This window comes from Hypanus sabinus, chromosome 7, assembly GCF_030144855.1.
Source record: "Hypanus sabinus isolate sHypSab1 chromosome 7, sHypSab1.hap1, whole genome shotgun sequence".
NCBI classification, from domain to species: domain Eukaryota; kingdom Metazoa; phylum Chordata; class Chondrichthyes; order Myliobatiformes; family Dasyatidae; genus Hypanus; species Hypanus sabinus.
In genome coordinates, this window is record NC_082712.1 from 7,575,328 (window position 1) to 7,587,921 (window position 12,594).

A 12,594-nucleotide genomic window follows, 5' to 3' on the forward strand; every position below is an offset into this window, starting at 1 on the left:
ATGAATGAACCAACCTCATTTGAAAGAAAAAAGATCAGCTTTATTTGTCACATACCCATCAAAGCATACAGTGAAATGTGTTGCTACGTCAAATCGAATCAGTGAGGAGTGTGATGGGATCAGCTCACCGGTGTCACCATGTTTCCGGCACCAACGTCCCACTGTCCCTAAGCTGGCTGTCTTTGGAATGTGGGAGAAAACCCACGGGGAAACGTGCAAACTCCTTACATACAGCAGCAGAACCAAACCTGATCCTACAGCGAGCACTGTAGAGTGTTGTGCCAACTGCTACCCACTGTGAATGTGTGAAAAATGGCAAAACCGATGAATTCCACAACACCCGGAGCTAAAAAGCTAAGACACCACCTTGGGGATGCTTCAGACAACTGGAGACCAGGGAGCTGTATACAAATGGCAGTATTTATTAATTTAAAACGTTCCAACATAAAAACATTGGTTAAGAACCTACTAAGATTCCCAGTTCAGAATGGATATATTCACCAAATTTTTTAAAAAGAGACGTCTAACATTAGCGTGAAAACAGTCATCAAATGTAATGAAATGAGACCTATTCCACAATTCTAGTATTCAGACAAAGCCTAACCACAGATACAATATACAACATGCTCGTTTTAAATACAAGTGGAGAATATTTAATGAGAACACACAACATCTAAAAAATAAACTGGCACTTAGTGCAAGACACCAACCACAAGAGTCATTATTTTTTTTTGAACAGAGAGGTCATTAAATTAAATCTTTCACAGTTTTTAGAAAATGAATCATAGATAAAACACCCAACATAAAAGAAAATAGAGTATTTGTTATAAATGGTTTGGTACAGATGGATCTGACATTGTCAGAACTTCGAGTTTTTGTTAAGGTAAGATGGGAATGTTTCCGTTGATCTATTGAGGTTGCAAAGCATTCTGTGTGTTGCCAAGAACAATGGTTCATATCGGTCAAATAAGCCACAGTTTCAAATTGCACAGAGGTCAAGAATTCTTAATGGACATTATCCTGACTTGGTCCACCAAGCCAAGATTATGAATGATCATTTATATATTCACAGGACAAGGTTACCTGTAGGGGGGGGGGGGGGGGAGAAACGAGGGTGTCACATTCTATCAGATTGGAAAGAGGTATTGAATCTACCTGATGCAGTTTGTCATTGGATGTCCTGCATTATATGATGCTTTGCAGGTTAAATGTGTCCTATTTCCACCAGACCATGAACCACTGGCCATGGTTATGACCCACTGCAGATGATTAACCATAGGGCCCATGAGCACAGCGGAGGTCCAATTCCAACAAGAAGAAAAAATAGAAGCAAGCGTAGACTAGATCCACACTATTTGCACTTGAGGTGGAGTTTAACTGTACACCCACACACACGCACATACATGCACTCACTCACGCACGCACACACAGTGCAATTCCAGAGCACAATGACACTCAGGTATACTTCCTCCCAAGGGCATATGTCCACATGAAGAGCCAGTCACATACATACACACTCACACACACGTGTGCTGCGCGTATTTACAGACACGCAGCACGCACTGATTTCTCAAGAGCAACAGCTACTGTACAGACCCACTCCGTACTAAATAAAATCCAGCTAACTGTCACGAGTTACTAATAGCACACATTTACATTGCTGTGCTTCTTTTGTTTTTAAAAAAATAATTAAAAATAAACTTTTAAATAGATAATTCACAAAGTCATTCCTGCTAAAATTAACATACGCATTCAAGTGGTACTTAATATATGGCTTTTTGTACAACTTTAGTTAAAATATACATCTAAGACATAATTCAAATATAAATGTACAAAATATGTAAACTCATACAGCAGTTCTTTTTGTTGAAATATAATACACTTTAATACATGTTCCCAGTTTAACCTGAAATCTATCAGTGTACATTTGGCTCAAACTACAGTGTTTTTGAAGGGTCGTCTTCCTCCTCACTGAAGCTACTTTTGAAACACATCTGCAATGAGAGAAGTGTGAATGAGTCAAGGCAGACAGAAGGTTCAAGGGAGCAACAAACAGAATTTGATTCTGTATCACGTAAGACCAGAAGACATAAGAGCAGAATTAGTCCATTCGGCCCTTTGAGTCTCCTCCACCTTTCCATCATGGCTGATTAAATATTCCTCTCAACCCCATTCTCCTGCCTTTTACCCAGAACCTTTGACACTCTGACGAATCAAGAACTTCCACTTTAAATAGGCTCAATGACTTGGCCTCCACAGCCATCTGTGTTAACGAATTCCACAGACTCACTACCCTCTTGGCGAAAGAAATTCATCCTCCTCTCTGTTCCAAATGGACATCCCTCTATTCGATGCTGTGTCCTCCAGACCTAGACTCCCCAGTTAAAACACCTTTCCTCAGTGCCTCTTCCTCTCTTCCTGCACTTCTCATCCACAGGCATGTAAACATTTCCAAGGTAATCCGCAACACAGGTTAAAGGCAATGATTCAATCCATTAATCCCATTTGATCACTCTTCATCAAAAAGCTTCAAATCTTTCCTTTTCAAGTATTTATTCAATTGTCCTCTGAATTCCCTTCCACCACCATTTCAGGCAGCCTAAACACAGCTCAATAAAATCTCATTCTGCAAAGTAATTTCTCCCCCTTCTCTTTTTCCATTCCTGTCCCTCTCTCACCCCTTCTCTTCTCACCTGTCCACCATCTCCCTCTGGTTCCACTCCTCCTTCCCTTTCTCCCACAGTCCACTATCCTCTCCAATCAGATTCCCCCTCCTTCAGTTCTTCACCTATTCCACCTAACACCTCCCAGCTTCTCACTTCATAGCCGCCCACCACACATATATCTTCCCCTCATCTGGTCTCACTTATCACCTTGTACTCCTTCCCCTCCCCCACCTTCTTCCCCCTCCCTTTCCAATCCTAATGAAGCATCTTGGCCTGAAGTGTCAACTGTTTCTACCCCTCTATAAATGCTATCTGATGTCCTCCAGCATTTTGAGTGTGTTATCTCAACAAACTGTTTCTCTCTATCCTTTCCATGAAAGAACCTCAATTTTCAACACAAACATGAGAAAATCTGCAGATGCTGGAAATCCAAGCAACACACACAAAATGCTGGAGGAACTCAGCAGGCCAGGCAGAGATGCTGCCTGGCCTGCTGAGTTCCTCCAGCATTTTGTGTGTGTGGTTCAATTTTCAACACAGTTAAATTTCCCCTTGATCTCCCAAGATGCAAAGCTCCCCGACAACTTAGAGATAAATGTATGATCTAATCAAATAACTGAAGAGAATGGCTGTGATCAAGTTCATACCCAATTAGACTTAAAAGTATCATCCACGAAATGGAGTTTAGTGGAAAAATAATTCTGCTTTTATTGGAAGTTTCACTCAAGTTTCTATTCACTATAGCTCATTGGTATTTGTTTTCAAGACTGTGATGGCATTGTTTGATTACTTGAACTGGCCCAAGGCTCCACTTATCTCCCATTCACTACTGGATGATACAATAATGTCCAAGAGACACTGCAGTCATTGTGTCTAACAGGAATTTCAGCTTTCCTTACCCACGATGCATGCTATCTTACAACCCACCTGAGGGGGCAACACTGGTATGGTGTTAGCACATTGCTTTTCAACTGTAAGATCACTGAGAAATGGATAAGGTATTTTGAGAGATACAACGCAGCCCAAGTAGCCGGCGCTGCCCAATTACACTCCTGTGCCCAGTTAACCTACTAACCCATATGCCTTTGGAATGAGGGAAGAAACTGGAGCACCCAGAGGAAATCCACTGTTAGAAGGTACAAACCCCTTATAGATCACAGTGAGAACTGAACCTGGGGAGCTGGTGCTGTAATAGTGTTACGCCAGCTTCTTCAGGTAAAGGAGGCATACTCAGAAATTGAGAGGAGAGAGACCTGGAAAGGGGTGGAATACACTCTAGAATGGGAAATAGCTCACCTCTCGACGACAAAGTCTATACCAAACGCCTCGCTTGGGAGGTGGCTCGGGCTTGCTGTTGTCCAGGTCCGGTGACAGAGTCCCATCACTCCCATAGGTATTCACTTCTTTAAAACACTCTGTGTCGATCATCTGCGGGACAATTTCAAAACCAGTACATATATGAAGAATAAATTATCTTGCTTCTTAGCAACCTTTAATGGGAAATGGAAACACAAGAGACTGCAGGTGCTGGAGGAACTCAGTGGGGGTAAAGCAATGGTTGGCATTTTGGTTTGAAATCCTAGTGTAGTTCAGAATCAGAATCACTGACATCAGCTCAAATTTGTTGTTTTGTGGCAGCAGTACAGTAAGGCAATGTTCGCATGCGCACACTCCTTTTGTTACTAGCGCACAAAGGAATTAAAACTGCGCACAAAAGATTGTCATCCTCTACCTTATTGGCATGTTAAGTACATTTCACAATCGGACACAACCACATTTCACTTTCCAGTTTCTGATGCAGATGGTGTTGACAACATGGAGTTTGCGATGATTTGTCTGCAGATTTTACAACTGGCTTACTTATACTGTTTTACTGAAGAAATTATCCAGTGAACGCATACTGACACTGGGCAAAAAATTGCACAGCACAAGATTTTTGTGCACACTGGTCATTACAAATTAGAGAGAATATTGAGTTCAGGCATAAATTACTATACGTTATAATCAAAATGAATAAATAGTGTGGAAGAGGACTATTGAGGCATAGTCACAAAATCTGACAACAGTGGGGAAGAAGCTGTTCATAAAGTGCTGAACCCACAGACTCTCACTGTTATAAGATGATGAGAGCCATTGATCGTGTGGATAGCCAGAGGCTTTTTCCCAGGGCTGAAATGACTAACGTGAGGGGCATCGTTTTAAGGCTGGATATAGGGACCGAGGGTATGTCAAGTTTTTCACACAGAGAGCGGTGGGTGCATGGAATGCACCGCCGGCAGCGGTGGTGAAAGCAGATACAATAGGGTCTTTTAACAGCTTCTTGGATAGGTACACAGAGCTTAGAAAAATAGAGGGCTATGTGCTAGGGAAATTCTAGGCAATCTCTAGGTTACATGGCTGGCACAACATTGTGGACCGAAGAGCTTGTAATGTGCTGTAAATTTCTACATTCCATGTTGTTCAGTTGCTTAGTCGAGTCCGACTCTTTGCAACCTCATGGTCGATGGATTTTCATGACAAGATACGGAAGTAGATTGCCAGGCCTTTCTTCCATGCAGCTTCTGCTGCTGCCCAGGTCGGGACCCGGCTGGGATTGAACTCGGGACCATCTGCCTTGAGGTCCAGTGCACCTACACCACCAGCCGGCCCACAGACTCTCATGCCTCACCATTTATTCTGACAGCAAGAATACAAAGCATCATACTCTTAATCTCTGATTGATTATGGATATGACTTTGCACCTCACTGTCTGCCCGCACTGCACTTTCTCTGTAACTGTAACACTTCACTCTGCATTCTCTTATTGTTTTCCTCGTGTACGAACTCAATGCACTGATGTGATGAATTGATCTGTATGGATGACATGCAAAATAAAGATTTTCACTGTATCTCAGTACATGTGCCAATAATAAACCAACTTACCAAATTAATTATCCATTTCAATTAACATTCATCAATTACAAGCCATCTAATACTAAGAGGCATAGGTAGAGAGGACATCCAGCACCTTTCTCTCCAGGACACCAGAGGATGCTTTTAAGGTGAGGGGAGATGTCAGAGCTGGGATTGTTCTACACAGAATGGCGGATGCACTGTTGGGCTGGTGGTAGAGGCAGATACATTAGGGACATTTAAGAGATTCTCAGAGAGGCAAATGGATGAATGAAAAACGAAGGGTTATGGACTGTGCCCTCCAAAAGGACCACAACCTTGTTGTGCTTTGGAGACTCATGTGCTTCAATTACCTGGAAAGCTGTAACTGGAAGTCAGGGCTTTATGCCTTGGCTCTTGGTGGGGTCACCTATGCCAAACAGGTCAAAGGAGAGAGATCAGAACAAGAGTGGTCCATTGGTTCAGCTCAGGGTTAACACCCCTGACTGGTCAAACAAAACTGTTACGGAAACAGCAATGAAGGATCCTTCAACATCTGTGTGACGGTATTCCTGAGATTCCACCCAGGACTTGGCATGACTGACAGCAGTGAAAACTGAGGGGAAGCTACTGCCACGATGAAGGAAGCCCTGAATACCACCAAGAAGATGGCCAAAGACAGACAGAGATGCAGGATTTTCATCGCTGCCCTAAACAGCAGCAGGCATAACAGACAGTAAGTAAAGTAAGCATTGGTTGTGTAGGAGAAGGATTAAATTGATTGTGGATGAGGTTAAATCGAGGGGTGAAGGGCCTGTACTGTACTGTTCTATGTTCAATAAACAACAATCTCAAGTGATTTAAGTTAGCTACCATGTATCTGCATGCAGTATAACTTACCTCATTTTGCCAAGGAATAGAGACACTGCCAGTGACAAACTTCGAGTAGAAGTCATCGTCTGTTGGATCCAGGTTCACCCCTTTGACTGTGGAGAACTGCTCGATGTCCAAGACGTCTTTGCAGTACACTGCTCTGGGCTGGAATGCAAACAAATAAAATTTCTACAAATCCTTTCAAGTAGGCAGCTTAGTATTTTCAAGTGGGTCTTTTCGTTTTCCCTAGGAATGAACCAACAGAATTCCATGAGATCTGCACGATAGAGTAATGGTTAGCATAAGTCTTTACAGCTACAGCGAATAGGGTTCAATTCCTGCCACTGTCTGTAAAGGAGTTTGTACTTTCTCCCCATTCCAGCGTGGGTTCCTCCAGGTGCTCTGGTTTCCTCCCAATTTCCAAAGACGCATGGGTGACCATGCTATGTTGGTGCACTTCCTAAGGTTGTCATAGCTGGGGTGGCAGTGGGCATAAGCTCCCACTACCTATAAAGTGCTCCAAAAGGTGTGTGTCACTAACAGCCTCTGACAACCAAGTCCAACTCTTGGCTTTCACATGTGGCTTAGCTACTAGCCCCGGCAGAAGTATTTCTACTGACAAGAGAAGGGGCAAAAGTGGATCATTGGAGCCTCAAAACCAGTTGCTTCAGGCAGGTTGGGCTTGTCAGCCTTGGACAGCAGCCCACCTAGGAGAAGGAAAACTCTGATTTTAAACCTCTGCTGCCTTGTGGCCATACCCACCCATGGGAAAAGTTTCAGGAGTAAACCGAGGAAGAAATCCTGAGCCGGGGTCCCTAAGGCAGTTTGACGTTGTTTACAACTTCACTGTGGCAACCTCTTCGACAACACCGGCAGAGGTTGGGCACTGATGGGACACTGGTGGGACCAAGCTGTATCGGAATTTGCCCTTCCCTTGGACTACATCAGAGACATGGAGAGGGAGAACCTGCTGTATGGACAACAGCCGGTTCTTCAAATCTTCCCGCCCAGGCTTGCTCCCTGGAGAGGACGCAGTCCACCAGAGGCACAGACCCATCATCCCCTGGGATCGATGGCTGCCTATTGCTACTATGTTGGTGCCAGAAGCGTGGTGACACATCCACAGACTGTGTTGGTAGTTGACACAAGCAACACATTTTACTGTACAGTATGTTTCGATGTACATGTGAGAAATGAGCTCACCTTTATCACTGACATGGGTCATGAAACTTGATGTTTTGCAGCAATAGTACAGTGCAAGACATAAAAGTTACTGCAAGTCACAACAAATAAAATACAGTGGATTCCTCTTAATGGGAACTCATCAGGACCGCATATTTTGGCCAAATTAAGTGGATGTCCCAATTAGCTGTAGTTTCATGGAAATAGTTAAAAAGGTATCTAAAAAAAGACAAACTGAATAATAAATTAGATAATGTAATAAAGAACAAGCTACAGACTACCAATACTAATGCAGTACTATAAAATTGTGTATTGGTTCCTAAGGAATTCATCTGCATTGGGTTCTTTAGACTGTCAATGAGCAAAATCAGTGCAGACAATGTACAGCCTTCATGCAATACTGTTGATGATAGCATCCTCCAAGTCTTCAGTTTCATTGCAACATTCAAGATGATTGTCGACACCTTCAAATTCTTCGTAGCTTCTAACATGAAGTAGAGAGAGAGTTTCATTTTCATTCCCAGCTGTTTCTGGCATCTGTTTCCGGGAGAATGCCATGGCAACCGGGTTACAAGCACTGAGCAGGAGTCCGTGGTGCAGAAGGGAAAGGGAGCAAGGGGGGGTAGAGGGGGAAGGGGGGAAGGGAGAAGGGAACGGTAGTGATAGGGGACTCAATAATGAGGGGAACAGACAGGAGGTTCTGTGGATGTGAACGGGACACCCGGATGGTATGTTGCCTCCCAGGTGCCAGGGTCAGGGATGTCTCAGAACGTGTCCATGACATTTTGAAGAGGGAGGGGGAGCAGCCAGATACTTGGTATAAGGTACTAGGTAGAAAGCTGAGAAGCAGGACCTCCCGGGTATTAATTTCTGGATTGCTACTTGTGCCAATCGCCAGTGAGGGTAGTAACAGGATGATTTGGCAGATAGATGAATGGCTGAGAAACTGGTGCAGGGGGCAGGGCTTCAGGTTCTTGGATCATTGGGATCTCTTCTGGGGGAGGTGTGACCTGTTCAAAAGTGACTGGTTGCACCTGAACCCGAGGGGGACCAATATTTCAGAAGCCCTTTGACAAGGTGCCACACATGGGGCTGCTTACCAAGTTAAGAACCCAAGATATTACAGGAAAGTTACTAACATGGTTAGAGCATTGGCTGATTGGCAGGAGGCAGCAAGTGGGAATAAAAGGATCCTTTTCTGGTTGGCTGCCAGTTACTAGTGGTGTTCCGCAGGGGTCGGTGTTGGGACCACTTCTTTTTATGCTGTGTAAATGATTTAGATGATGGAATAGATGGCTTTGTTGCCAAAGTTGCAGATGATATGAAGATTGGTGGAGGGGCAGGTAGTGTTGAGGAAGCAGGTAGGCTGCAGAAGTACTTAACCAGATTAGGAGAATGGGCAAGAAAGTGGCAAATGAAATACAATGTTGGAAAATGCATAGTCATGCACTTTGGTAATAGAAATAAATGTGTGGACTATTTTCTAAATGGAGAAAATCCAGGAATCTGAGATGCAGAGGGGCTTTGGAGTCCTTGTGCAGAGCATCCTAAAGGTTCACTTGCAGGTTGAGTCGGTGGTGAAGAAGGCAGATGCCATATAAGTATTCATTTCAAGATGTCTGGAATACAAGAGCAAGGATGTGATGTTGAGACTTTATAAGGCACTGGTGAGGCCTCACCTTGAGTATTGTGAATAGTTTTGGGCCCCTCATCTTACAAAAGATGTGCTGGCATTGGAGAGGGTCCAGAGGAGGTTCACAAGGATGATTCCAGGAATGGAAGGGTTATCATCCAAGGAACGTTTGATGGCTCTGGGCCTGTACTCACTGGAATTCAGAAGGATAAGGGGGATCTCATTGAAACCTTTCGAATGTTGAAAGGCCTAGACAGAGTAGATAGAAGGGCACCCTTTCAAAACAGAGATGCGGAGAAATTTCTTTATCCAAAGGGTGGTAAATCTGTGGAACTTGGTGCTACATGCAGCTGTGGAGGCCAGGTCTTTGGGTGTATTTAAGGCAGAGGTTGACAGGTTCGTGATTGGACATGGCATCAGAGGTTACAGGGAGAAGGCTGGGGACTGGGGTTGGGGAGGAGATGGAAAAAAGGATCGGCCATGATTGAATGGTGGAGCAGACTGGATGGGCCAGATGGTCTAATTCTGCTCCTTTGTCTTATGGTCGTATGGACTCACATTCAAGGACTCTTCATTTCATGTTCTCAATATTTATTACTTATTTCTTAATACTACTGTTTCTTTTTTTCTGCATTTTCACAATTTGTTGTCTTCTGTACTGAACACCCTGGTTGAGCAGTCTGTCACTGACTCTGTTACACTTACTATTCTATAGATTTGGCGAGTATGCCCACAAGAAAATGAATCTTAGGACTGTATGGTGACATATATGTACTTAGATAATAAAATTTACTTAGCACTATGAAATCAAATTAGCGAGGATGTGCAGGGGACAGTTCATAAGTGTCACCATACTTCTGGTGCCAACATAACAAGCCCACAACTCATTAACTTAACCTGTAGGTCGTTGGAATGTGGGAGGAAACTGGAGCACCCAGGGAAAACTCTCAGTTACAGAAAGAACGTACAAACTTCTTATAAAGATTGATATAAAGAAAAGGATTACTTGTCACCTGTACATCAACCCATGCAATGATTTATGCCATTTGTGTCAAATCAAATCAGTAAGGATTGTGCTGGGGACAGCCCACAAGTGTCACCAACATTCTAGCATTAACAAAGCACATCCACAATTTACTAATGCTAACCTGTACATCTCTGGGATGTGTGAGGAAACCAGAGCGCCAGGAGGAAACCCACACAACTGGGAAGAGAATACAAACTCTTTATAGACAGCAGTGGGAATCAAACTCCAATTTTAGAGCTGCGCTAATCACTATGCTTCCGTTCTCTACAGCGTTAGAGGCTGAGGGGAGACCTAGGGTTAAAGTAAATGAATTTTCAGATCAATGCAGTTTGATTGTTTCTCATAACCCAGAGTTCTCGTTTGCATCTTTCACACACTTACATCAGGAACAAAGGGAGGGTCCAACATGCTCGCTTCCAGCCTCTTGAAGTTGACGTTGCGAAAGATGGGATGTTGCTTCACTTCGGCCGCTCCTCCTCCCTGACAACCCAGTCGCTCCTTTGGATCTTTAGTCAGTAACTATAAAAGGCAACAGAACCACTTCAGTCAGTACAACCTGTACATTGATATTCTTAACAATGATATACAAAACTTGGGTTTGGCTGCACTCAGAGAGTATTATGGTCACCCTATACAGGATGTGGCATCTTTGGAGAGGGTGAAGATGAGGTTCACCAGGTTGTTGCCTGGATTAGAGAGGAGAGAGTTTATTAATTATTGTATTGCCTTGCACTGTTTTGTGCACTTTATGTAGTCCTGTGCAGGTCTGTAGTCTAGTGCAGTTTTTATGTTGTTTTACGTAGTCTAGTGTGGCCTTGTGCTGTCTCACATAGTCTAGTGTAGTTTTGTGTTGTTTCATGTAGCACCAGGGTCCTGGAGGAAAGTTGTTTTGTTTTTACTGTGTACTGTACCAGCAGTTTATGATCGAAATGACAATAAGACTTGATGAGCTATTAAAAGAGGTTGGGTGAACGTTGTTTCCTCAGAAGCATCATAGGCTGAGGGGAGACCTGACAGAGGCACAGACAGGGTGGCAGAATCATTTTCCCACAGTGGAATTGTCAAATACTTGAGGACATCAGAGAGGGAAAGTTTGAAGGTGATATGTGGGACAAAGAAGCAAATCCAGGTTATAGATAGGGTGTGTACCTTCTCCCTGATGGTAGCAATGAGAAGAGGGTAAGTCCTTAATGATGGATGCAGCGTTTTTGAGGCATTGTTCTTTGAAAATGTCCTGGATGCTGAGTAGGCTATGATGAAACCGACGGAGTTATATACAACATATGTAAGTTACCTGTTACAACTATATAAAGCTTAAGTTTGGGCACATTTGGAGTTTTGTATGCATTTCTGGTCACCCAATTACAGGAAGGATGTGGAGGCTTTGATGGAAGGGTTCACCAAGATGCTGTCTGGATTAGAGAGTATGAGCTAGAAGGAAAGGCTGGATAAACTCAAGTTGTTTTCTCTGGAGATGTTTATGACTGGCAGGAGAATTGGTAGGTTTATAAAATTAAGAGAGGCACAGATAGAGTAAACAATTAGCATCCTTTTCTCCAGGATACAAATGTCAATTCCTAGAGGACATGGACTTGTGAGAGGGGGAGGAAGGTTTAAAAGAGGTGTGTGGGGAGGGGGAGGAAGGTTTAAAAGAGGTGTGTGGGGAGGGGGAGGAAGGTTTAAAAGAGGTGTGTGGGGAGGGGGAGGAAGGTTTAAAAGAGGTGTGTGGGGAGGGGGAGGAAGGTTTAAAAGAGGTGTGTGGGGAGGGGGAGGAAGGTTTAAAAGAGGTGTGTGGGGAGGGGGAGGAAGGTTTAAAAGAGGTGTGTGGGGAGGGGGAGGAAGGTTTAAAAGAGGTGTGTGGGGAGGGGGAGGAAGGTTTAAAAGAGGTGTGTGGGGAGGGGGAGGAAGGTTTAAAAGAGGTGTGTGGGGAGGGGGAGGAAGGTTTAAAAGAGGTGTGTGGGGAGGGGGAGGAAGGTTTAAAAGAGGTGTGTGGGGAGGGGGAGGAAGGTTTAAAAGAGGTGTGTGGGGAGGGGGAGGAAGGTTTAAAAGAGGTGTGTGGGGAGGGGGAGGAAGGTTTAAAAGAGGTGTGTGGGGAGGGGGAGGAAGGTTTAAAAGAGGTGTGTGGGGAGGGGGAGGAAGGTTTAAAAGAGGTGTGTGGGGAGGGGGAGGAAGGTTTAAAAGAGGTGTGTGGGGAGGGGGAGGAAGGTTTAAAAGAGGTGTGTGGGGAGGGGGAGGAAGGTTTAAAAGAGGTGTGTGGGGAGGGGGAGGAAGGTTTAAAAGAGGTGTGTGGGGAGGGGGAGGAAGGTTTAAAAGAGGTGTGTGGGGAGGGGGAGGAAGGTTTA

At 44.1% G+C, this 12,594-nt stretch overlaps 1 protein-coding gene across 1 annotated transcript in view; it reads right to left on the reverse strand.

The window, feature by feature from the left end:
- Positions 1-401: 401 nt before the first annotated feature.
- LOC132396535 (G protein-coupled receptor kinase 6-like) overlaps positions 402-12,594 on the reverse strand; it is a 173,499-nt gene continuing 161,306 nt past the window's right edge. Inside the window, exons 13-16 of the mRNA XM_059974137.1 lie at positions 10,634-10,771; positions 6,438-6,575; positions 3,963-4,094; positions 402-1,994 (exon numbers count right to left, since the gene is read on the reverse strand). Coding sequence (XP_059830120.1) covers positions 1,938-1,994; positions 3,963-4,094; positions 6,438-6,575; positions 10,634-10,771 — 465 coding nt within the window. The 3' untranslated portion in view covers positions 402-1,937. The remainder of the gene's footprint in view (positions 1,995-3,962; positions 4,095-6,437; positions 6,576-10,633; positions 10,772-12,594) is intronic.